General features: G+C 39.2%; 1 protein-coding gene across 1 annotated transcript in view; it reads left to right on the top strand.

The window, feature by feature from the left end:
- Positions 1 to 16,695: 16,695 nt before the first annotated feature.
- The window catches only part of DACH2 (dachshund family transcription factor 2), a 283,098-nt gene continuing 271,890 nt past the window's right edge, over positions 16,696 to 27,903 (top strand). The window contains exon 1 of the mRNA XM_035541609.2: positions 16,696 to 17,216. Coding sequence (XP_035397502.2) covers positions 16,696 to 17,216 — 521 coding nt within the window. The remainder of the gene's footprint in view (positions 17,217 to 27,903) is intronic.

Raw genomic sequence — 27,903 nt, 5'->3', positions numbered from 1 at the left:
CTGCACATCCTGTGGTCTGATTGCAGAATTTCCCTATATTTTATAAAACTAGGCCTCATCAATTAGTCACCAAACGCATTCAAGAATGCACACTGATCAGACTAAATTTATTTTTTAACCATTTGTATTAAATGTTTTTCTGTTTTATGAAATAATTCACAATCCTATCCTGGAAAGTGATGATCAGTTTAAGATACCTCATTTAGTAGTTTTAAGTATTTTTCCTGTAAACAACTTTTCTTGCTTTGCTTTCAAGCAAAACGCCTACCTTATAAAAACCTGGATTTTTGCTTCCTAACTTTTATTTTGGATTTTCACTTACTCATAGAGCTACCTTACTTATTTCAAAGTCTGTGTAGTTAATATCTAACTTTACCAAAATGCTTTTTTGAAATATAGTAATCTTATCAAAAAACTCATAAACTATGAGTTTTTATTTTTCTAAATAGAAACATTGAAGCCCAAGGCCATAGAAAAAAAGCAAGAAGAATCAGTATTAGAACTATGGAGTTTGTAGTTGTCTCAAAATCTGTTCTCAGATCAAGTATTTTCTTCTCTAAAAGCAAAAAGCAAATACTTCACAGTATGATTATTTATTTATTTATTTTAATTACATAGTGTCTTTATCTTGCAGCGACTTCATGTGTGAAATCTCACTCTTTCTTTTATTATTCACTCGGTGGATATAGAATTTAATTCTCCTTGAGTACCAGTTTGAATAAGGAGCAGCAGCAGGATCGGGCCTATTAGCTGCTTGAAACATCTATTGAATAACCTGATTTATCCAACTAAATGGCTCATTAGTTCAGGCAGCAAGAAAATGTTTGTGTGTTGCTGAAGTTATGCATGGTTGTCATATAGAGTTTGCTGTTATGCAACTGTCAGTCACTCAAGCATGCACAAACTAGATTGTTCATTAACTACAGGAACAGCCACTCTACATTCAAGCATGTTTGGGAAAATATATTTGTTTACAAATTTCTTTTAAACCCTGATACACATTTCTTCTTTGTTACCACTATCTGAATTTTTCTTTGTCCCTAACACAGCTTGCAATGGTCTGTCTTTGCTCCTAATTATGCCCACAAAACACTTTATCTGTGTTTTATTCCTTACATTCTACAATTAGACACTGTTCTGATCATGCACTGTTCTAATTCACATTATAGATTTCAGACTTCATACTTGCTAAATGATCATTTGACTATCAAATCCACGGAAGGACAGATAACCTGCCTTTGCTTTGTCACACTAAACTTCCTTAGGAAGAGATGTGCTATTCATAATTTGGGGAGTTGTAAGAGCAAATTGTACTCAATACTGTACTCCTTTTTCTTGGAATTATATAAATTGTTCAGCTCTGGGTGAACACTCTTGTATATGTTTGGCAAAGGGCATTGAATTGGGAATGTTATTCGGCACGTCAAAACTCTTCTATTTCCTTCTTTTTATTTTGTTTAATTAATCTAGAGGAGTTCTGGTGTGTAAAATAAATGCTGAGAACAATAGTTACAACCTCATAATTTGTATCAACAGATTCTGCTCCTTAAATCTTACAGATAGTGCAACTGAAAATTCAGATAGCTATTTAATGGTCTTATTTTAATCAGAGGTTAATTTATAATAAATAATTATAATAATAAAGTGTAATTTAGCCAGTCATCATACAGTCTGTTTCATTTTGTTGTCCTCATAACGATCTTGCAAGGCTGTCCACACTTCACAGATAGTATAGTGGTGTTAGCACACTGGGCCTGATCTAATCTCCATTGCAGTCATATGAATCCTGTCATTTAACAGAATTGGGATTAGACCCTAAACTGCAAATTCTCATTCAGATGTAGATACGAAATTCCCATTGATATGAATTCCTTTGATACAGTAATCTTGGCCTTGGTAGGCCAGTGAACAAAATATGAATATATATACACATATATAAATGAAACCCACCTTCTCAAACTAGGGAGCACTGAAATTAATTATTAAGTTTCCACTTTGATTACTAAAATATGAGTAAATTATATTTTTTTCAGAGATGGGAAAGGAGAATCAGATTTGCTCTACTTCTGTAAGCATGCAAAGCAACAAGTCTCTTTTGCCAATTCGTTAATTAACAACATTCTTCAAGAATTCTGTCAGTCTCTCATTGCAGTCAAAACATTCTTGTACAAACTGAGTACAGAGGAGAAAGAAACAGGATCATAGCTTTGATCAGTCTGCTTTGTCCAGCACAACTGGCAGAATATGCAAAAAAGGCTCCACTACAGCTTCATTAAGGATTTTTAAGGAGTCCTAAAACTACCAGTATGCAGGATAAAAGAGATGGTCTATGCAATGGCTGAAAAGTTCAGTTAATGTTTTTGCCACAGGTTATTCTTTCATGCTTGAAATAGCTGATGAACCTAGGATGGTGACTCACACGCTGCAGTTTTTACTGCTTGTCTCTTAGAGACACGGATGAAACTTTCTTTAGGAATTGGAGATTTAGTAAACTACTGGTAGTAGAATCAGACTGCATCTTGATTTACATTACCCTAAAAGCATGCTGTTAGTGCATTTATATGCAGTATGTGGTGTCAGTTCAGTTTTTGATTTCGTTAGATTACTTCTCTCAGTGCTCTTTAACAGTGACTAAAGTCATTTGGTATGGCATGTGAATTAATATTGCTGCTTCTCTTTTAGTGTTTGTGGTTTGTTTGTTTTTTTAATCATTTAGGCATGTTTGTAAAACACCCTTTTACCTTCCTAATCTTCATTCTGCATCTTTTCTCTTGATAAAAAATATGTATTTTGTAGTACTACCAAGATAGAGACAGAATGGTGTAAACTATTATTGAAACTGAAATAATCTCAATATACTTAAGCAAACGACTAAATTTTTTTTGGACATGTCAATGAAAAAATAATCAGGAGTTTGTGACAGTGTTTTGGGTTTATACCGTGTAATTTCTTAAAGCAATGTATTCCTCTCCAGAAGTTTCCTTAATTTCCCTGGTGAAATGTTCTTTAACATATGTAAGAGGTTGTTGAGACTACCTTGACAAGGTGGTGTTTCTGGCAGAAGTTTGCACATCACTTTTTAACCCTTTTATTTCAGACTTTACACTGTATATGGCTTACCAGTTCTTCCTATTCAAATGAATAAAAAAAAAATGCTACTTACCATTGTGTCATGATTCTGTAAATGTGTTCAACGTTACTAGAACTCCCAAGTTAAGACCAGTCAATAAAATGGCAAAATCAGTTTTCCTACACTGATGTCAAGATAATTTTGAAGTGTGGAATATCCACACTGCATATATAGGACTGTGCAGCAGGCCGTTCCTGTCTAGCATTAGAGAAGAGGCTGATGTAAAAGCCAAAAATGTATTCTGGAAATACTGTGGATTTTTAATTAGGATTAAGCATCATGGCAGTTGAACCACAAAAGATGTAAGGAAACTGTCTAACCACAGCCACGTAAATCAGATTGATTTATGTAGACATGAGTTGCAATTCTGTTTTCCTCACTTAAAACAGATTTCTCAATTGCCAAACGTGAAATAAGCCAAACCCTGTGTATTCTTTATCAAATGTGTAGGCTGTTAGATAGAAAAATCATCAACTTGGAAATGACTCCAGCAAAACTGGAAAAATGTGGTATCTTCGTATGAACAATCCCCTAATAAATTCAGAAACAGACAGGTTTGCTGGAAGATTTTTTTTCATCTGCAGAAATAATGCAGATACTATAACATATATGTGCTTGAAACCAAAGAAAAAGCAGTACTGAAATTAAACCTAAGAAATGGTAGTTCCTCCGCCAACACATGACCACTTCTGCGACTGAAAAGTACATGGCTGTCCCCATATGGGAAGATGAGTCACAAGGACTTAAACTTAAAAGTTTTCACTCAGTTTATTGCAAGTTTTAAAGATTCTGGGCCTTGATCAAAAACTAGAAAAATTAGTGGTCAGCTTGAGAATGCAGTAGAGAGCTAGCAAGTTACATGGAGGAAACCTGGAGAAAATCTGTGAAGAAGTTCCATAAGGCTTCTTCACAGAAACTGCAGCAGAGGATTAAACCAACAGAGCCTGCCTGCCACTGAATAAACTTGAGGAGGATCCCTGACAAGTGTAAGGGATTTTTACGAAGTAAGCCATTTTTCTACAAGGGTAATTTGAAGAACTGTTTTTGACTAATGAAGGATAAATTAGAAGAGAAAGCAAACAATAGAAGTTAAATATATTCAAACATACACAGTTGTTAACATACTTACTAACATATCTATGCTAGTAAGGAATTAAATTATAAACTCTTGTAGAATATATGCATTTTGTATATGTAACAAATTATGTTTTTACAGCTTCTTTACATATTCTAAGTGTTGACTGCATTTTTCAATCATTCTTTCAATAACTAATGCCTTCTGTTTCTTTTCATCTGCTGAAAATGACAACAAAATTCAGTATCAATAACATCGTAAATTGGTAAGAATTACTGTAATTATGCAATTATAAAACAGGATGTTACAAAGCAGAGTTTGGTGCTTTCCGTCCTAGCAACTCCACTGTTTGTATATTCCAGCTTCTAACATCTTGGTCAATCATGGTGTTTCAGAAATAGCCTGTAAACAGCAGACAAAAAGAAACTGATTGGATATATAGCCCTACAAAGAATATATAAAGTGGTGCAATAAATCAAGAGTAGTAAATGCGTGTGTCTAGTGGTATTCAGTTACTGCCTTGTTTCATTTGCAATATTACTTGAAGCAGCTATTATTGCATAGTAAGAGGTTTTCAGACTTGTGTTCTCAGGGTTTAGGAAAAATGTGCCTTTTCCAGCACTCTGGAGACTGTAGCTCATTTGAAAAACTAACCTCTTTTCTCTGTAAATATTCCTGTTATTTATTAATTTCTTTTATTCATTTCTTTAAGCTTGCTGCCAATTTATGAATATGAACTCTTTAGCCATTAGGGCATACTTTTTACTTCCTTACAGTCAACACAAGTTTTATCATGCAAAGTTCAGCCTCTTACATCACGGTCTCTTCTAATTGATAAACAAAACAGAGATGAAATGTTTATTGCTTTGAACATGAGATAGGAGTAGTTATCTCACTGTATATATGTTTTTTAAAAGTGTGCACGCAAATAATGAAGAAAACATTAGTTGGTCTGGGAGATAACATGGCATATCACAAAAAAAAAAAAAAGACAACAAAAAACCCTACAACCCACAGAGTGCAAAGCTCTAGTTCCTCATTTAAGGAGAATAAAAAAAGTAAAAGATCTTTGAGTATCTTTTTTAAACAGTATTCTTCTCCAGTCTTGAAAATCATAAATGGGACATGGCTGAAAAGAAAAGAGAGTATAAAACAAGACTTTAAGTTCTGAAACTGAAAAGGCTCCCTTAGGAAACTCACCATAAATATTATCATATAATTAAAAGAGTTTAAAGTAGTCCATAAAGCTAAGTGAATTGATGTGTCTCATATGCAGTATTTTTACTTAGACTTCACCAGAGAAACCATAAACAAAAGACTATAAAGGCCTCAGATAAAATGAGTTCTTGCAGGCTTGGATTCTTGTAAAGACACACTTATCACTAAGGACTCAAACATGAAAACGTATCCAAGAGACACCTGCAAGTTAGGAATGAATAACAGAGAGGGACCAATTTGCTAGTAAAGCAAGCTATCAGTTGTATCAGTAAGTTAAAAAAATGAAGTAAACGATAACTATGAAATGATGAAAGCAGATGAATAAAAACGATGAAAATCAGTGTTTGAGGTTGAATTTGCCTCTGTTTAAATGTGTGGGGTCTGTTGGTGTTGCACTTAGGGCTCTGCAGTGAGAGCAGCGATTTGGTTCAGGCTTTACAGCTGCAGTGATGAAAACTTCTTAACCTGTCTGAGGGTAGATAAGGACAAGAGGAGCTGCCAGACCCTCCTACTCTATTCGCCCCGGAAAGAATGTATATAAAAATAGCTGTCACTTGTACGAAGGTGATTTGGGGAGAATTTTTGTAGTATTAAAAGGACTGTGACTAAAAAGAAAGTCATCAACTTCTACAGCCATCCGTCAGTCTTCTTTGTAAGAAAGAGGTGTGATCACCTCTTATTTTTAGTAAGTACATTTACTAAAGCCATACACAGGAAATGCCTCCTTTTAAAACATTTCCCCCACAACATTAGAATTAAATGAAGTTTTATAATTAAAAAAATCTGTTTGGGATTTTGAAGCCAGAGAGTAGAAATAGTGGTTCACTGATAAGAAATTTGAAATTAAGTTTTGCTCAGCTTGCCTCTGAGAGCACATCTTCTTTTTCTTTCAGAAATTTTAAACTGGTGCCAGACAACGCGTAGTGATGCTTTTGAGAATTCAGAAAGGACAGTTATGATTTAACATCCATTTTTCATTCATCCAAACACAGTATACGCTACTTAAATGCTAGCTTTTTTTGTGCAGAAATTAAGACATCCACACTGCACTTATTAAACTTTAATTAAGCTGTATGTGTCTAGGAAAAGAATGTTTATACTGTAAACATTATGTGGGTCACCAATATTAAAGTACTTAATGTTTTTTATTAGATGTTTGCATTTTAATTTGTCTTCAGGAGATGATGCAACTGCGTATTATAAAATATTTGAAACCTGAATTTCAACACCATGACCACGATAAGCACGTTCTCCAGTTCATGCACTTATATAGAGACAATGATAATGTGTAAAGCTAAAACAGGCGCAGTCAAATCTGGTTGTAGTCTGAGTAAAAAATTATACATTGGAATGCAACAAATCATAATACATAGTACTAATTAGAAGCCCTTTTTAAATTTTTTTTCCTTTTTAGTTTTAGCATAATTTTTTGGGGGGTAAGATCTAGGCTTGGTGGTTGTCAGTCCTAGTGGATGGTTACATCATAGATCCATTCAATACAGTAGCAGTTCTTTGATAAGTTAATTTCCGCAATAGCAGAATTACTAATTGTTCCCCAACTTCTGACTATTCCTAGAAATATAACCATACCTCTCAGAGCAATCTTCTATCACAGACTCTCTAAGGGGAGGGAGACTTTGAGCCATTATACTTGTTTAATTCTGCTGTGCACCGAAAATGACTCAGAAACTCTAAAGCAGAACTAATGGGAACATGATGTTCACTCCCTGTTTTTGTACCTACTTAGCACCTTCTGAGTGGCACTGCCTCCTCTGTTTGATAAAGTAAATAAAAGGAAAGAATAGGTCATATCTCTTCAGATTCTGAAGGTGCTAGATGAATATTAATTCTATATGGCTTATATAGACCCTTATATTGGCCCCTTAGTTAAGCCAGAAGAGTCAGATCCACCCCCCCAGATGAACGCTATGCAGTTGTAAATGTTGAGGCAGATTATTAGGAAAATTTGCAAGAGTAACTACTTAAAATGGTCACATTCATTTTAAAGAAAGGAAATATAATTGGTATTTGCATAGAAGAAAATGGATGAATTTAAATTTTAGTTGATTATAATTATTGTCATCATAATCATCATCATTATCTTTGTATGTCTAAATGACTGATTCAAAGAAGAATTTTAACACATTTCACATGTCAGTGCAATTCTTTTCTGTTTTGTGCTTTAGCGCTTAGGGTTTTTCATTTGCTTTTTTCAGTCTGAACTTTTCATGGAAGCTATTGTAATCTTTTTAAAAGGTGGAAAGATGTTTCAAAAGAAGTCAAATCAAGAAGTATTGCATATGCTCATTTAATTTTTCAATAAAATATAATCAAATTGTACAGAAAAAAAGGGTAAACTGATTCTGTGTGATGGCACTTCAAAATGCTCCTAAGAGTTTCTGAACAGTAATGTTCTACCTGAGTCTGGCCTGCTTGACCAGATATAGGATTTTAAATAGGGTTAGTTATGTGCAAATTAGTTAAGTGGTAGGGCATTCAGACAAAGATACCATTCAAAAAGTTCGTTAATAAATTGGAACTGCATGTAGATCTTGTGTTCCTAGAGATACACAAAGTTACTAATATTTTTTCCTATTTAAATTATGCACTTATTGATAGAGGTGGTATTTAATTATGTATTCCATGTTATTGTTACTCCAGTGAAAAACATGTCTTCCACCAGTAGATCTATATTGTGTGAGTTTATCAGTATTGACAATTATGAATGGTTCAGATCAACAAAATGTGTAGGTGAAAGCAGTTTCGTTCTTACTGAGTTTATATCACATCAAAACACAGAGGAGCAATCAAGACTACAAAGACCTTATACTGTGCCTAGTAATACAAATAAAAGTTTTGTAGTTGCTGTTTGCCTGGTAACTCTGAAATTGCAATGAGAAGAATGCATTTCGCAACAGAGGATCATCACAGCTGACATGACAGCTAGAATTCTTGATGCTTGGCATCTTTCATAAATGAGGACTTGGTTTTCCCATAATTTAAACTTTAGTGTTAATTCATTTTATTTGGTTCCTTTACTCTCCAAACTTTTAATGGAATCTATTATCAACATAAAGAGAAAATAATTCTTCTGAACTAAAAATCACTTATCTCCCTACCACAAAGTAGAAGACCAACGATGTGTAGTTGGCTCCGTGTACATACATAAACTGGAAGCTAACGTTTTACTTTATGCTGTCCTGTAATGAGGCACAAAGTTTACAGTGGCAGATAACTCTATAATATCAGGAATTTAAGCTTCCCTTATACAGTTGTTTATGTACTGAGTACATCTTTCTTGGGAGGTCGTAAAAGGCTGTAGCTAAACAATAGAATTGGATGCAACATTAAATAACCTACATTAATGTCCAGGGTGTACCATTATGTGTACGAAATACGGATAAGTTCTGCCCCTTGGTAGTCTGATGGCATTAGGGTACACTGCACACTGGTGTCCACTAGCGATTTGTACTCCTGTGGGTCCCATGCGCCAGGCCAGATTTAAATCTATATCCTACATTTACATTTTATGAAAAAAGTTATTCAAATCCCAAGGTCTATATTAAAATATGCTCTATTCTATATCTATAGTCTTTGTGAAAAAATACAAAGAACTTGTCATTTAAAATAATAATAATATATAAAATAATAGTATGTTTAAACTAACGATGGGTATAATTTAATCATATTATAGCACCTCTCTCTAGAAAAATTCTGAAGAAATTTATTTGTTTTACAGTCTTCCTGGGTGCAAGATACCCTAAAATTCATGACATGATAACACTTTTTATGAAAAAGTATGACGAAGAGCTATCTCAAAGTGGCAAAAAGGTTTCAGGACCAGGCTCACTCCTTATGGAGCTTGAAAAATAGATCAGAATACTGAAGGAAAGACTTTTAAAAAATCTATGGAAAATTAGGAGTCGCTAGTCCTACAGATTACTGGCCTTAATTTTGCTCTTTGCTCTGTACACCCTAGACTGTCTTCTACAGAGGTATTTAGGATTTGTGTTCTTCTAAAGAAGAAGCAGAAGGTAGAACGTCCTGGACTTTATCAACTACTAACAGTATTCCAAATGAGAGTATTCATAAATTTGTTGATTTGCATTCTAAATGGAATGTCTCTAACATTCCTGAGCTTGTGTTTTAGGGATTGAAGGGTGAAAATGACATCTACCACCTCAACCAGTTTGAACCAGTTCCATTGATTTTTACTCAAAACTTCTTATCGATTTCAGTAAGAACCGGCAACATAGATTGAGGCTACTGCATGGCTTTCAGAAGAAATGTAGTATTTATGAAGCCAGTAAACAGAAATTTTGTACAATGCAAAATGCCCATTGATGCCCATTTCCAGCAACAAGATTTCTATTAGTTTGAGAAGAGCAGAACTTTGAAATGTCTGGTAGTATGTGTGGTAAAAACACATGCAAAAATACAGAAGCAGGCCCAAATTTTGAATACTAAAATCTTATCTATGTTATTAAGTATTTAAATCTTTATTATCTCATTAAGTTTTAGACATAAAAAATATTGAAATATCTATGTTTTTTTTAAATATGGTAATTTATTAATGTTTACTCTCACGTTTATAAAAGATATGTAGTCTAGAGTGATGTAGATCAATTATCCCTGTACGTGTGAAATGCTGTAAAAAGATCAATGAGACCTGAACACAAGGAGGCATCTTAGGATAACAGCTGCAGATGCATGCATTCTCTGGAAAAACAAAACAAATGAATACACACTGCTCACCTTTTATGTTTTGCCCTTCCCCTGCCCCCCTAAATCCCTGCCATTATTCTTTCCAACTGTTAAGTGCATGAAAAACAAAACCAAACCAAACCAGACCACCACAACAAATAAGGACAGGTAGCAGTCCATATATCAGTACAGGCAAAGTACACTAAATGGTCACTCTTAGAGCTAAGACCAAATGAATGCTCTGCATTTGGCTTTGAAATTTGTTCTTGATGGGACTTAATGGTCGGAGTACACTTTCAACCAAATGCTGTATATTTAATGGCTCTATGGAAAACTGCAACTACATACCTTTACTAAGATGAGCTCAAGATAATTACTTACACAATATTAATAATTCTGTCAATTGGATTTTCACAAAGTAGATTCAATAAAATACTAAAAATATTTATTCAATAAATCAATTACACTTCTGATTGAGTCTGGATAGCTATAAATTATTTTCTCATTGATGAAATTTTGTTTATGAAAACCTATTTTCATGGAAACAGCTCTTAAGATCTTTATTGGAAAGTACTTTGCTGTTGGGCAGAAGATATGAGAATTAATGAAATGTCCACAGAAGCCTTGTAAGTTTAAATAATAATAATAATAATAATAATAATAATGTATTTTTTTAATTGTTGCTTGAGGTAGAATGCAATGTCCATGTTTAATAATGCCAAAAAAATGTAAAGAAAAATCAAATACCTTCTTATCCCACTAGATGGTGGTGCCTTCAGATTAGGGTTGCGATACTTGAACAGACGGTGCCAGAAAATTTTTGCTTTCTTTAGCTGACCTGCAAGTGTAGAGAATGAGAGATGAGGTTAATCTTGTTCCTCTGGGGACATTAACAAGCATTCAGGTATAATGACTTACTAAATATATTTGAGTACGTATCATTGTGTTCATAGTACATTTTGTTTTCAAGTGTGTTTTAACTTCAGTATACATCTAATGGCATTAATTTTTCTCCCTGAAGAAGAAAAGGTGCAAACAATATTAAACTTTAATGATGATTGTATCTCACATAAAACAGCCTTATTATATTAAAGGTCCTGGCTTTGCAGTTTTACTGTCCTCTATCCTCAATCAAAAACAAAATCCAGATTAAAGTAGCAAATCATTAACAACTGAATCTTTTGTTTATTTCAGTTGAATTATCTTAAAGTACTACCCATGTTTTGATACAACAAACATACTACTCGCTCTCATGGAGAGCAGTATTTACACATCTTTTAGACAAAAAGTTACTGTCTAAGCATCAACGGGCACACCTCTTCCATTATAAAAGTCAAGTACAATTTTAACGAATAGGAAGAGTAGATAGAATCTGGTTTGAGAGGGTATTTTTGTGTTTTAATTTTCTTAAGTTCCTCTAGTAAATGGTCAAATTCTTCATGTGTCAAGTGAAGCTTGAACTCTCGAGTTCAGTTCAGACTGTGACCTGGAGTGCTCACCTCTAGGGCTGTGTCTGCTGAAGACTGTCCAAAAGAGCAGGCTCAAAATCACACCCAACCATGGCGCAGAGAGCAAGCCTGCAGGTGCAGACTCACCCACTGCTGAAACATTAATGTTAGAGCGTTCAGAGTATTAGATGTATAAACGTTGCCAGTGAGCTAGCTTGCTGTCAGTCACGCCCAGAAAGGCAGCACACACCAAGCCTAGAGTTTAGTGCGTACACAGCAACCCACATGGACAAACTGCTGCACGCACATGGTGGCTCTCAAATTTGTATAAAGGTAGACAGTGATTTCTGATTTTGCTTTTGAGTTTCCTGTTGAAAGCAGTTCGCAAGACTTGCACTGAAAAGATTGAAATGATTCTGAATTGTTTTAATTTTCCTTAGATATTTTGTTGTGCATAGTATAAAATATGACATAGTATAAAAAATTAAAAGCTGTTTCATGGATGAAGAACGTAGGGCAAGATAAGCCCTAGCATTAGGCTTTCCAACTGTTCTTTTTAAAGATGATGTAATGGTAAAGAAAAAATAAGGATGTCCATTACTATCTTGGAAAAGGCAGCGTTAATAAGAATCTCAGACCTATTCTGCAGCCCATAACTGTTGTTACTCAGTGGATTTTACTTCACATCACCCTGCTTCTAGGTGATTACCCAACTGATAACACCTAGGGTCATTAAAAAAACATATTTTTTTCTGTATGTTTCTTTGCATTTATTCCCTTCCTCATATTCTACTCTGTTACTTTTCAGTTCTCATCTTTGCAATAACTACTCAGTTTTCTATTTCCTCTGCAAATAACGTACATCAGCACGAGTAGTGTCAAAGTGCTAGATATGCCAAATGAGTGTTTTTGCCAAGCAAAGACACGGACCCAAAAGCCCAGATGCTTCCACGTAAGAGCGTCCACTGCTGAAAACAGGCTTAAGCTGTTACTCTTTAATGAGTGCCTGGTAAGGGCATTTCCTTTGCAAGTGCAGAGGAGCAAGGCAGAAAAACGGATAACAGAAACGAACGTGGATGCCTGGTTATTCTATAAGGCGTTAATTATTTTGCATGTTGGAGCCTTCCCTGACTGCACCAGTGAGAGAAGACCCACTCTTACCTTCTGTAACAAGGCAGGCAGGACTTCCTAAAAGCCCAGAGAAGCAAAATTCACTCCAATCATTGTTGCTCTCTGCCATTAGGGGGTTGAAATGCAGCATTTGCCAAGAGTGCAAGTTCCTTTATTTGATCTCTTTCAATTGTACCAGTATAACTGCCAATCACAGGAAATACCTCTAATAACTCTTCCTTTTACTTAATAAGGAATACCACATCTTTAAAACATTAGAAACAGATGTCACTGCATTACTTCACTGCTGATGTATGTAATAGAAATGACACACTAATTAATTTAATGCAGTATAAATGTACTGATTATTTATCATGGCTGACAATAAAATTATGAAAACATTCAATTACAATCAGTGGTAATTCATTATTTATTGATTCTGCATTATGCACACATTAATACAATACATTTAATTATATAAGAGAAGGGATCATTTTTCTATTGATGCTTAAGACATTTAGACTCATCAGTTTCATTTAAAATCCTTGATGTTTAGGTGGGAAGTTTTAATCCACACTTCCAAAAAAAACTCGACTGAAATGTCAGAAATAAATTGAATACAAGTGCCAAGTACCAGTGCATCTAGAAAAATGTGGGTAATAAAAATGACATACTAATTTCAATCCCTTCATTTTTTTGTATCAGTGGCCTACGTTTGTTAATATAATCATGGTTACTCTTTCCCTTGAAAACCAAGGGCATTAAACACTAATCTAGCAAAACAAAACGCTTTCTCCTCCTTTTTAAAGCTGTGCTCAGAATTAGCTACATCAGTTACTTGCATGTTCATGATAAAAACTCAAAGATTGCCTTAGATCAGGCCCCAAGCAATTTTTTTTGTTCAGGACTAAGAGAGTATCATCATCACTAGGGCTCCAGTCAGGCCGCAACTCTCAAAAACGGTGTTTCATTTCATTATGGTTTGGGAGAACTGTAAATAAATCTTTCACATTTTTCTTTTTTTTTTTGTCCTTCATTTTGGGTCCCCAGTTGCCTCTGACACTGCTAAGTCTACATTCACATTTACGTCTCAGAAACCTTGGGGTACAAGGGGGAGATCCAAGATCTTTGCTAAAAACTATCATTTTCTCGATAATCTCACGCTGGACATGCCTCTATCAAGTCTGCAAAACTTCTTTATACAAAAAAAAGGGGGGAGGGAGAGAAGGAGAGAGAAAGAGGGAGAAAGAGGAAGAGAAGGAGAGGGAAAACAAGAGAGAGATCACCATTTATGTTAACCTAATAAATCTACAGAATTCATTTTAAAATTTTCCAACCTCAGCTTTGGCTACAGCAAACTGAGATGCAAGACAAACATTACTACTGAGCCTTCCAGTCTTCTAGAAACAAAATTATTATTTTTAGTTATTTCCTTATTATTTTACTTCAAAAACTGCCCTTTATTTTTCATCATTGTCTTCTAGCCAGTTGCATCACCCTTCTCTTCACCTACAGGATCAACATGAGCCACTAGCCACATTTCTGCCAGCTGGCAACAAGTAATTTACAGAAAGCTGTTGACTGGCCCTATCTGGAAGGACCGGGGCTTTTCTCTCTTCTGTAGCGTCAGAAAAAAGAGCTCTCTAACATTTCAATCCAATGGGGCATATGTAATGATGATAAAAACAAAAGCAAACAAATAGAACCTTTGCTCGATATTTTGCCATATGTACATGGCCAATTTTTGCAGATAATATACAATACGTTAATATTTCTACGGCTGACGGAGTTAAAAAACTATTTTGCACACCAGTCTAAAATCAACAAAAATATTTAAAGTTTAAGTTTAAAGAATTATTCTAAAATACTTATTTAAGCTATAGACAGACATACAATCGAATTACATACTGCTGGACTCCATTCAAATAAACCATCTGGATACTTTGTAAATGACAAGATATTACTGTATGATTGTTAGGCTTTAGTAACTTTCCCTTGTTCTCAAATAAAATTACAGTGAAATAAAAATATTCAATGATGTAGTTGATTTGTATATGCTTAGCTGAACTGGACAGCTGTCTGGTATTAATTCTCAAACCTTGAGCATTTTCGTAGTTTAAGAGCAGTTCTTCTCTCCATGGATAGTCACCTCTCAAGGGTACTGTTTTTACTACAGCCTTTATGATTTTATATTGCTTCATGCCACTCCAACTTGCTGGGTGCTGATGCGCAAGGCTTCCTCTGGCCTTGCAAAAATTCAGTCTTATTTAGAAATATGTTTAGCTTATGGAAGACATTAAAGTCAAAAAGGAAAAAGAATTCTCACAGTGGAATTTGATTGTCACATTAATCTCAAAAGTAAAAAATGTCTTCAAAAGGGCAAAGCCAATGAGAAATGCTTAAACCTGATTTATTAAATCTCCTAATGGCAATTATGCCCTGTAAATTAAGCCCCCAAAGTTTCTATTTAAGTCAGTTGCTATTTCTATCATTTCTGGTATGTAAAAATCCCAGATAAGTTCAGGGCTAAATCACACCAAACTTTTTGCCCAAGTAGATAGCCCCTGCCTCACAGAGCTTTCAATCTAAGGTTCTGATCCTAGAAAGTTACGAAATCTGAGTATTCTCACTGAAAGGTATTCATTTTATTTGAAGTTTTTCATTTCACCCTAGGTTACGTGAAAATTCTGCCTTAGTCTCAGCCAGCTAGACGAGGGGCCTAAAACGGGCAGGGGCTCTTCCTCGAATGCACGTACCATCGATGGGGAGAAAATGAGGTTTCTCCAGAGAGATCACTTAACAAATACAGCAACTTAGCATGCAGTCATCTCCCTTCATCTAAAACGGGATTACTCATAACGCAAAAAACGTTAAGTTTTTGCACAAAGGGTTGCCTAAATGAGCAGGCACAACAAAAGGAGGGAGAAGATGGCACATACAAGCATTGCCTGGTCCTGGAAATAGTTGCAATGCTCTGCTGGCACCCACTTGTAAGCTGTGTTTCTACTTTCCTGCTTGCTTTGCTTACGGAATGCTTTAGGAGGAAGAAAAAAAAAAGAGGGAGAAGTTGAAAGAGTAGGGAAGAAGGGAAGATGAAAAAAGAGTGAGAAAACGTGCAAACGAGCAGGAAGCAAGGATGCTGGTACAAAGGACGAGCGGGAGGAGCGGTCTAACCTAGGTGCAGCGGGAAAAGCTGCTTAGCGCTGTGCCCTGCCCCGGCTGCCAGGTGTGTGTCAGGCTGAGCGCCCCGCTCTGACGCTTTTATGGGCACCTCCTGGGGCCGCTCGCTGGGGGGGGGGCGCCCGGCAGCCCCCTGCCGACTGACCTGCTGCGGGCCGGGCCCAGGGCCGGGCCGGGAGCCCTCAGGCGCCGTTCGCACGGCGCGTCCGGGCCGGCCTCCCCCGGGCGGACCCGCAACGGGAACCGCGCCGCGCCTCGTCCCGCCGGCCCCGGCAGCGCTACGGAGCCCTCCCCCCGCCCCGCCGCCCCCAGGTGCCGCCCCGCTCGGGGAGGCCGGGGACCACCTGCGGCGCCCCGCCTCGCCCTCCCCGTCCCCTCGGGGCCGCCCCTCCCGGCCCGGCCAAACTTTCCGAGCACCACCGAGGGCGAACCGGGACTTTGCGGGAGCGGCGCGGGGCAGCGGCCGCCCCTCCCGGCCCCCCCGCGCGCTCCGTCCCCTCCTCACGCACCCCCCCGCGGCGCCGCCTCAGCCCCGGCCCCCCCCCAGGCTCCCGCCTCGCGCCCCCGGCCCAGGTGCAGCGGCCGGCGCTGCCCCGCCCGGGCCCGCCCCGCCCCGCCGGACGGCAGCCACTCGCGGCGGCCGGGCCGGAGGCGAGCGGCGCGCATTGGCTGGGGGGCGCCGTCCGTCAGGCGCCCCGCCCGCCCCCCGGCGGCGCTGGGGAGGGTCCGGGCGCGCGGCAGGCGGGCGGTGCGCGCGGCGCGGCTCGGGGCGGCTCGGAGCGGAGCGGTGCCGCCGGGGGCGAGGGGCTGCGGCGGGCGCCGGGCTGGCCATGGCGGTGTCCGCGCCGCCCGTCATCGCCGCCACTTCCAGCGGCGGCGCGGGGGGCTCGGGCGGCTTGTTCCGGGCGGACCCGCTGTACTCCAGCCCCGCGGACTCCCCGCGCCTCACCAACAGCCTCGTCAACTCTTTCCTCGGCGGCAGCGGCGGCGGCGGAGGAGGAGGAGGAGGAGGAGGAGGCGGCGGCGGCGGCGGTGGGGCCGGGGCGGGCGGCGGCGGCAACGAGTGTAAGATGGTCGACCTGCACGGGGTGAAGGTGGCCTCGTTCCTGGTGGAGGGGCAGGAGCTGATCTGCCTGCCGCAGGTCTTCGACCTCTTCCTGAAGCACCTGGTGGGGGGGCTGCACACGGTGTACACCAAGCTGAAGCGCCTGGATATATCGCCCGTGGTGTGCACGGTGGAGCAGGTCCGCATCCTGCGCGGGCTGGGCGCCATCCAGCCCGGCGTCAACCGCTGCAAGCTCATCACTAGGAAGGACTTCGAAACTTTGTACAACGACTGCACCAACGCCAGGTGAGCGCCGCGGGGCTGGGGGGGCTGCGGCCGGCCCCGACCAAACTTTTCCCCTCGCGGTACCTCGGGCGTTCCCCCCCCCCCCCCCCCCCCCCCCCCCCCTTTTCTCCTCCTTTCCCTCGAAGTTCCTCCGCCCTGTACCCGTTACACCGCCGCAGTTTCCAGCTCCGGCTATGAGGGGGCCCGGCCGCCAGCTTCACGTCCCCCAGCACCCCCCCGGGCCCCCCGCAACCCCCCGGGCCCCCCGGGTCACCCCGCCGCCGGGTGCCGTCGGGCTCTGGGCAGCGGCTCCGGGCCCGATCCCGGCCGCTCCCTCAGCGGGCTCCGAGCAGCGGCCGGGACAGCGGCCCCGCTAATTAGCCCTAATTAACGGGGGCGCCTCAGGGGTGCCCCCCTGCGCTCCTCTGTGCCCGTAACGCCTCCTGGTGCCGTGGTGGTGCCGCCGTGCCCCGTCGCGACACCCGCACCGCACCCGCACCGCGCGGCCGTCGCTGGGAGCCGGGACGGGGCCAGCCGCTGCCGGCCTCCCCGAGGGGCTCCCCGACATCCCAGAGCCGCTCCGAAACGCGTCCGAGACCTGACTGGCGTGCAAGTTGGCTGGTAAAGAAGCGCACCGATAAATGTCTTTGACCAAAGTTTTTCCTCAGGGAAATAGGGGACCCGATTTGGCGATGCAGCGTTCTGCTCCCTATAGCCGGTGTTTAGAGATCAAGAAGTGCTGGAGTGTTAAGTGCTTAAAGCGTGTGTCTCACGACTTTTTTTTTTTCCTTTGGCCAAGACTTCTGACCGCGCTAGGAAAAAGCAGAGAGCGGCTGAGAAGTGAGGCCGGGGAGTAGGAGCTGGTGCTGCGGTGGGGGCTCTGCGGAGCAGCCGGTGCCACCAGCGCCCAGGCAGAGGCTGAAGATGTGGTGGGAGCGCTGCCGGGGGGGGTCACACGGGGCAGAAATCGGTCAGATGGGGCAGAAATCGGTCTGATCGCATTCAAAGCTCTCTGCTCAGGACAGACGTTCAACCCATGTATGTAAGCACAAGCTCTTCGTGCCCAGTTACGAAAGCACTATTGATTTCTACCTGTTCAGGAGCAGCAGATCCCTTTACGTTTCCTCGAGTGTTTCTCGCTTATTGAAACATCGCTCCACCTTTGCTTGTATCTCTTGAAAATGCCCCTAATTAGAATGACCTACTGATACCAATGTATTACTGCCTTCATGGTTTTAGATGTAATGTATGATAAATGTTATCAGCGCATACAAAAACTTTTCTCAAGTATTGTAACTTAACAATGTTAATTGTATTCTACCATGCATAGCTCGTCATTTTATTTAAAGATTTTTTTTTTCTTTGAACAGCCCATATTTCATGGTAGAGAAAGTTGGATAAAAATAGCTTAATACATGTGATCCAATTCTCATTTGCTGTGAGCTGACCTGGGAACCACTGCAGCGTGTGGTACCGTACCTAACTAATAAAGTGGGATGGGACTGCTATTGACTGTATATGCACTAGTTAGATTCTGGATCTGGGAAGTAAAGTATTGAAAAAATGTTGTCTTTTAGAGAAAAACAACGACAACAACAAACCCTTAGATATGTGTTGTTCCACTGCATAACTCAAGAATTAATTTGAACTGAGAATATTGTGCATTGCTCTTGTAATCTCTGTTTTTGCTGCTAATTGATATGAATGAATGTATAATTAGAACGCTGTAGAAGCGTGGTTTTAAACTCAAAAACTGTAGGAAAAAGCAATGAGAAACTTTGGCTATCGTTGTTTTGTATGTTAGCTGACTCTTATCTTAAGAATCACTATCTCTTACATTGGTGTACACTTTTAATTGTTTTTTAGTTGGAATGCAAACCATCAATTAATGTATAATTGAAAAAAGAGATTTTAGTTCTGCTTAGTCTATTGGATTATTTTTTTAGTTGAGCTTTTCTACAGAGCTCTTCAGAAATGCAGAGAAATACGTGTAAGCCAAAGTTTCCGTATGTTCCGTGTTTGTAACGCTAGTTACCTGTGTCTGCCATCTTTGACCTTTGTATTTCGTAAACAGCATGCGTGTAATTTGCATCCACATGTAAACAAAATATTTCTAACTTTGATCATCATTAATGAGTGCCATGTAACCTAACTTGGGAGCAAGGTTTGTAAAATGAAACTAGCCATTCATTTCACTGCAAGCACCATCTTCAAGTGCATGGTGAATACAACATGCTTCCAGGATTTAGTTACTAATTTGTAATATCTTGGAAATTTACATAAATTGAGGAACAAATGCTTAATTTTAGTAGTAAAGTATTAGGTTTACTTAAAGTAGAAGACCACAATCAAGTTTCATTTTAAAAACGAAACATAACTGGAGAGAACGTCTGTGACAGTAAATATATCAGTCCTTAAATATCACAATAATATGAGTAGGATCATAATGTCTTCTGCAGGGCTTCTGTATTTGACGGCTGTTGTCTGCTGAAAAAGGCAATGTTGGTCTGGTTTGTTCATTGAATAGTAAGTAAAACAGTACACGAGAGAGAATACTTCCCAGAAAGCAGCATTTTAGTACATGGCTTATTTTTTGTTACGATTTACAGTGTCCAGGTCAGCTAATATTTTGAATTACTTTGACTTTTCACAAATAAGAAAAGGTTTTAGAAATGAAGTTAAGCAGGAAATGCAGGCATTTTATGAGATAATGAGGGTCTAGTTGTGTTGTCTATTAAAAGCTACCCAACAGTCAGCAATGCTCAGTCTTTTATAAGGAGAATGATGTCAAGATTATAATTAATGCAATCTAGTCATGTACCACCACACAGGGCTCCTGTGTGTATTGATTTTTAAATGTGGACATCTGATTACATAAACTTCTTTGCCTAAGTAAATATTTAGCGTGCATTTGGACTCAGCCAAACTAGTGGATTTTGGAAGTAGTGGCATATTGAAATAAGAAATGATCAATTTCCCTTTCCTTTTTCTTCCTCTGAGGAGAGATTTACTTAAAGCATGCTCTTGAGAGTTAGCACCAGCATAGTGGATTCTGTAAAGAGAGGCAGAAGTGAATTTTTCCGCTCTCTAAGTGAACTAATTATACTTTTAGAAAAACACCCCAAGTTCTTTTTGGAGATATTGCATGTCTGTGCTTCTTCAAAAGTACTAAAATACTTGAACGTTTTCATCAGAAGCATATCTAATCTGGAGAAACCTTGATTAACGTTCCCTTCTCTTTTCATGGCAATAGAGCTTCCCATTTGAAGTGTAACATGCTTTTCCTCCAAGATGGAGTATTTGTATGTTTCCTGCATGTGTATATGCATAATACATATGTAATTTTCTACTGAGACTTGTACAACTGAAAAATACTGTGTTTTTGTAGCAAAGACAAAAAAGCCAAACAATTAGGTATTAATGATATTCTTGTTGCATATTCAAAAGGTCTTTGCAAGCATTTCTTCTCCTTTTTTTCTTTTCACCATTTCAACCTGCAGAACTCTTCACTGTCACTTCAAATCACACAATTCTACAAAGATAAAACAACATTTAAACTCATTTGCTTTGGGAGGGAAATTGAGCATTTGCACCCAATAAGCCTGATTGTGGAACTGCATGCAAATTGTGTTTTGATTTATCTCTTTTGCACTTTTTTCCATTTGAATTGATCTTGCATTAATTTTGCCAAGCGGCTCTGTGAGGCTGCAGATGTTGCCCTGTGTTTAATAAATCAATGAGACAGATCTGAATGAATCACTTCAGATGGATTCTCTGCTCGGTTTGATGTCTAGATGTTATTCTTAGCTTGTTATCATGACAGATGCATTAATGTTCCCATACACTGCCAGCAATGTCAAAGAGATTGAAGCTTTTAAAGTGGCGGTATCCCCTTTTCCCCCTTCTGTTAGAATAGTTAAGTCGCCTTTAGGAATAGGGCAGAATATAAATTTAATTGTGACATTATTGTGGGGAAGATGCTAAACTTCGGACAGTATTACAACACAAAGTCACGCAAATACAGACTCACGTAGAATGATTAATTATTCCAGAATAGCGGAGATCAATATTAAAATCTAAACATAGGTAGCTCCTTAATAGAGTAACCACTTTCTCGACATTAATATTTCATTGCAATAGGAATGATCCGAATAAATAATATAAGACTAGAACATGTTAAAAGTGTTACTATAAATAGAATATCGCCGTGTCCAAATTGATTACGGGCTGAAGCAAGGCTTTCTTTAACAAAACAAAAGAACACCAAAAAACAAAAACCAAGAACTATTATACTTACTGTTTCTTTTAGACTTAAATGCATCTGGATTCAACATCTGTTAGATGCAAAATAGGAAAACCAGTTTATTGTGTTTCCAGTCTGACTTACCGTTTAGTGCCAGATATATTAGGAAAGTTGTTGGTCACCATTAATTTCTGATCTGAATAGTCTGGTAGCCATTATCTTGGATAGAACCTGTGGAACGCAAATCATAAAAGAGGCTGGAATGTGTCTTTGTGGAAGGGTTTTAAATTCTGGAGAAGACTGCACAAAGTGTAAAGTACTCTGCCATGAATAATGAAGATCTATTTCCCAAGTAGGCTACGCACAGGTTTTATTGCCTTTTATTCTTCAGTGTTTATTAAAACACTTGCGGTCTTCCTTCCCTTTCTTTAGAAGGTAGAATAGTGCTTTGTGACTTGTTTCCATCAGTTTGTTAAACCTTACTTCTTACTCTGATGCTTTATTTTTAAGACATTAAAAGTTATCAAGAACGTTGCTCACCCTGATCTCTCCCCAGAACAGAAGAACTTTTGACTCGCTGTCATTAAGGCTTCTGAGAATAAAGTGGAGAAACTGGCTGTAACAGATCTAGATTTATGTTGGTATTCTTGCTCCAGTAGTTCCAGTTTGATAAAGGAAACAATATATGTAATAGAAATTCACAGTTTATTCAAATGAGTTTAAGCTGTAGCATTGTTATAATTGCCTTTCTTTCGCCAATATATCAATGTGTGGCAATAGCATTATACTTAGCAAGCTTCCAGAACTGGCCAGCCCTGTAGATGGGAAATCGTTCTCACGCTGGGCTGCTGTTGGACACGCAGCCTGTTTGTGTCTGCGCGTTCGTTTTCAAGGTAGGCGAAAAAGCAACTTTGGTAGAACCGAGGAGCGCTGCAGAGATCACGGAGTTAGAAAATCGTGGCTGGTTGTAGGGCAGCGGCCTTAGAGTAAGAAGCTCATATCTTCCTACCTTAAATATTTTCTGCAGGATTACCAAAGTGAGCATTCAGAGGTAGTTTATGAAATTGCATCTTGCTCTTGTCATTGATAGCAGACTAGAATTGCGTAAGAGCTGTTTGTCAGTATCAGCATTAAAAAGCTCTTGAAATCCGGGCTGGAGAAACCCCTTCTGACTGTGCTGAGGCCAACCTCATTTTCCTACCAATAAAAGTTTGCCTGAACAAGGGCAAAGAACTTGGAAGTAGTTTAGGATATGTGCCCTTCTCATCAAAGGTGGGATGCTTTTGCCTAAAACTTGCATTTATTTCCTTTCGTTTATTTGGTCTATTAAATACCAATGAAAGAAGTATGCAGATTTGGCATTTTTGCAGGCACTGTTTTTTTGGCCTGATCCTGTTCTTGGTGAACGTAGGATCTTTTATCTTTCCTCTGCACGTTCTAGAGAGTTTTCTGAAGTTATGAACAAAACCATCCAAATCCTTCATGTAAAATATCTGTAAAAGAAAATAGATGCAACCTTCTAAAAGTTATGTGATTATCTGTAATAAAGCCCTGTAAGCGTATGGAAATGCAGTATTTTAAGGATATTAAAAATGTGAGCAACACAAATAGCAAAAAAGACAAGTAGTTAGGATACCGCAGCCTGTGATGTGTTCTTGGTGTAAGCTAAGGTAAGATGTGTGCCATGATTAAACGTTTTACTGTGCACAGGTACATTAGTTAGTAATAATTTGTAGTGATTTAGGTTTATCCTGCTTGATGCTAGCGCTGTCCCTTGGGGCTACGCGCTTTTGATCTTTGTTGCCTCTTTGTAAAGCGTGGTATCCAAAGTGGCTGTGATGGGGTTCGCCCTCACTCCCCACTCTGCAGCCTGCAAGAAGCACCGATCCCTGTTATTTTACGTACTTTGATACCTGCCCTGAAAGCTCTGATATCCAAATTCTGTAAAACTTAAATTTGTTTGTTTTCCTTTCTTTCTGGTAGCACAGCTATGTTGTTCGTGTGCACAGAGCAAGTTTATTGTCACTAATAAGTGTGGGGAGCTTATATTTCCTTGTCAGTACATCTTGACCTGCTAAGCCCATTTTGCTCATTAAAATATATTGTGTCAGAGCCTTTATTGACTTGGTTAAAAATACCACTTCCCCAAAAAGTAAGAACCCAAACAAATGAATAGCGCTTGCTTTATTCCCACGCGGTATCTTAAACCAGATTGTTTAGCAGTGTATGTTGTTATGTGTATGTTAAGGTATAAAATGTTCAATTGCAATTGTGTCTGACGATCTTATCAAGCTTCTGGAAATTGATATCTGGTAACAGCATTTAACCTACATCTAGTCTATCTGCTATTTATGTGATGGGTTAAAAAGAAAAAGTAGTATCGATCTGTCGCTGGATTAAAGTTTGAAATCGGCAACAGCATGAGCACAAAAGGCTTTTTTTTATGATTTCTCAGCTTGCCATTGATCTACCAGTTTTATTGCATTCATTATTTATTAAAAGAATTTGCAAGCTAAACATAACGTTAAGCTAGTTTGCACACAGGGACTGCACTTAGGAAATTGAATGGAAATTGCATTAGAGATGAACATCTGTGCTATTTTTCCACTCATGTGTTTATGGGTTTGTATAAAAGGTGTATTGGATTAACAGTTATAACCATTATAGCTTGCAGCAATATGTTAGAACCCTAAGCATTTAGTAGTTGTGTAGAAGGGAGATTATTTTTGCTTATAGTAAAAAGTATGGTAATACCATCACAAACATTGCTTTTGTTAGGTTGTTCTTTATTAATGGGCTTTTTAGCTGTAACGTATTTAAAAAAAAAAGAAAAAACACCACCAACTTGAGGTATCTAGCTATAGTATGGATGCAGTCTCTTATCAATGCTACATAAAGCTCCATTAGTATTGTCATTAATTGAAGGTTTCTGGTGACAGCATTAGTTAAGGATAGCAGGACACATATTTGGCATATAGATATCAAAGTATTGAAATGAAACATAATTTTATAATATGCAATAAGTATTGAAAAGATCTTTGATATATGTTCCTTCACATTTTCCTAGCAATTCAACTAATTTTCTGACCTTTAGCAGGTCCTTTCTGTGGTGTATTATATCAGTGAAGCAGGTGAAAAATCTTAAATATTTAGAAATCTTTTTCCACTTCAGTTCACAAGTTCAGCTGCCCTCAGCACTGTCTAGTTACATGTGACATATAAGTGTAAGGTGGATCTAGAATTTTGTGGTCACCATCTATAATGCTGGTGGTCTGCCTTTTTTTGTTTGTGCTGTTTCTGTGAAACAGATTATTTTGATTAAATACCTGATGATTGAATAAGGAAAACAAAGGAAAAATTACTTAGGGGGCTTTGAGTGAAAAGTGTGTTTTTAGAATTAAGATGTTACCTATTTTATTTGGTCTAAAAGTATGTGCAGTCTAGTCTGTTTATGACTAGAAAGTACTGAAATATGTCACGCTTTGCATCATCAGTGCACTTTCCTTTCAGTTTTTCTATTCAAGACTCAACCTGATACACCTCACCAGCTTGCAGGACTGTTAAGGGTTTCCTGTGCGAAGAAAAATAAATGTTCTTCATGCCAGAAGGTTGCACGTATTCTTTCAAATGCCACCTCTGCATTTTGCTGTCTCACAGGATGAACCCTGTTAATTCCTAAGAGTGTTTTGGACAGAGGTAGTTCTGGTTTCAGTTTAAACAATCTTGATGCTCTTGATCCCTGCTGTTTTGCACTCACCGTTAGTAGTGGTCCTCGCTACTGGTCCCAGCCTTAGGCCCTTCTCATCGCAGTCCTCTTGTGATACCACGTTTCAACTGCCCTGTAAGCAGAGGTAGAAATTAGATTTTAATATGGGACCAATATAGCTGGTGTATATCCACCTTTCTGTATATATAGAATTTTTCAAAAATTAGGAGTGATTTCCAGGATGTGGAAGAGAGGCTTGGGAATACTTCAGAAACTTAGTTTTAATTCTATTTGCTGCAGACGCGAACTAAATTTCCTACGCATACTTGCATGGATTTCTAAAAGTCCTTAATTTTATGATACTTTCCACAGCCATATTAAGTGCACGAAATTCTCAGCATGTAATTTCACTTGGAATTCTGTCCAGTCTGTAGCAAAATAACATTTAGCTTAGGATGCCCTTGTGCCGCTTTCAGTCAGCAGCACATTGAGTCATTTCGTTCTGCTGCTTCAAAGCCTGTACGCAGACAGTGAAATTAAAGCAGAATGCTCTATTCATAAAGTTAATCAAAGTTATTCTGCAGCATAACTCTAGAGAGTTCCAAAGCCGTTGTACGTAGTGGAGTCGTAGGGCTGTAGAGGTTGGCAGGGACCTCTTGAGATCTCGTCCAGCTCCTGTGCTCGAGCAGGGTCAGCTAGAGCAGGTTGTCCAGGTCAGGGCAGGTTCTGAGTATGTCCAAGGATGGAGACTCCACAGCCTTTCTGGGCAGCCGCTTTACAGAAATGAAATAATTATCATGCGGAAGAAAGCCTTTTATTGGATTACATGGGAGTTGTTGAAGCTGGGCACGCACATCGCAGCAAGCCGCTGAGACGGTCCCTGACCGAGTGGCTCGTCACTCGAGCGGGCGGATACGGACACACTGCCATCGTACCTGGCCTTGCGGGAGCAGAGTGTGAGTTGTAACCTGTGAATCATCCCTGTCACGTTTAGATTGTACTTGCTCTGTCTCAAAAATTATTTCCTGAAATCCTACGTGCGTGTGCTGATGAGTTGACTTGTCATATTCCCTGGTGCTACCAAAGGAGGTGTGTTTTTTTTTTTTTTTTTTTAATTTGCAATACAAAATTGGGATGGCAGTAATAAAGCTCTTAGTGCAGACATTGTGCCAGTAGGGGGATTTAGTTACCTGAGTGTTACAGTAACCTAAGAGTTGCTAATTAAGAAGATCGTGCTCGTTTAAAGAAAAACTGTTAAATGTACTTCTGAGCAGGACATTTAAAATGCTGTGTGCTATGTTTTTTCTTAGGCATGTATCAGTTGTTTTTAGCTAGTGCATGTTACACGTGATAGCTGATGGCCTGTTTTTATAACAGTTAATCAGAAAAGGTCCTGTGTCAGGGAAATGTTCTCCCGGTTGCTTTTTGCAAAGCTGATGAAGGAACCTGGCTCTGCTGCTGCGTGTCTCTGGAGCTGCCTCTTGTCCTCGTACTTTGAACTTTGTCTTATGCTGAAGGAAAGCAGTTCTCTCGAGATTCTGAGATAATACTGAAAAATAGAAGTAGGAAAAAATGCAGAGTTCTTTCCAATGAGATTTAAAATACGTATCTTAAAAAACAAATGCTCACAAAACCAGAAAAAGCTAGTTATGGTCAAAATGCTGGCAGTTAGCATGGATATTTTGCTGTCTTCTGAAACAAGACCTAAGGTAATGAGCTCAGATAACGTTTTTTCTCTGTTGAATGAGCTTATTATTGAAATATGTCTTTGTAGCTATTTTTTGTAAGCTTGTGGGGCTTTATTTAGTCTTTGTATGCAGTACTTCATGCATCTGATACAGAAATACCTTGAGTTGAGCATGCTGTCATTAAGAAATCATTTTTACCAGCTGGGTGGTTGTTCTGACCGTTTTGCAGAGAACCAAGATACATAATAGAGTGATCTGTCAGTGTATTTGGTACTCTTTGTTGTGAGGCTTGCTAAATACGCCGCACTTCTTGCTCCCCCTCCGCATTGCACAGATTTGTAGCACAGCAGCGCGCCGTGCTGCTGGCTCTGGGCTCTACCTGAGCGGAAGGGGCGAGGTGTTGCTGCCTGCCTTTGCAGCCGTGGTGCATCTTTCAGAAGGAGGCCTCAGAAAAGATTTGGCTTTGTTCATCTGTGAAGGAAGATGAAGATAAGCCAAGCGTCCGAGTTCTTCTGCTCGCGTATTTTGATGCAGGTAGAAACTTTCTGTAAAAACGTTTTTCAGAAAGACACCTAGATTTTTATTTCATTAATTCATGATACTATGAAATCCACATTCCTGTTCCCTATTCCAAACTTAGGTTTTAATAAAAAAGTTATGTAATCAGCCCTGTCAGGCATTAAAGCCAGGTAGGTTAGGGACTGATTGAACCAGCACTGCGTTTGATTTAAATAGTGCGTTGTATTAGGGTCTGAATGGTTTGTGCTTTTATATTTCATCTCCAAGTGTAGATAGGATGAACCTTGTTGCATTGGCTTCTCCTAACCTACAGCATGTTTATCTTTTTCAGTGTAACTCCTTTTCTAATGTTTGTCAGTCAGACAAAAATACAAACCTTGTCTGTGCTGGTTGTCTCTACCTGTGTGCTACAAAAGGTAAGTGAATGCAGCCGGCCCTCCCAGTGCCCGGATGATCAATGCAGACATCTCTCAATTCCCTGAGATGAGTGGATGCTTTTAAAAGGAATCGTGGTTGTCTATAAGTTACTGTCATGCCACAGTAGGTAGTAAT

This window comes from Cygnus atratus, chromosome 13, assembly GCF_013377495.2.
Source record: "Cygnus atratus isolate AKBS03 ecotype Queensland, Australia chromosome 13, CAtr_DNAZoo_HiC_assembly, whole genome shotgun sequence".
Classification (NCBI taxonomy): Eukaryota; Metazoa; Chordata; class Aves; order Anseriformes; family Anatidae; genus Cygnus; species Cygnus atratus.
This window is presented reverse-complemented; position numbering and strand designations above follow the sequence as displayed.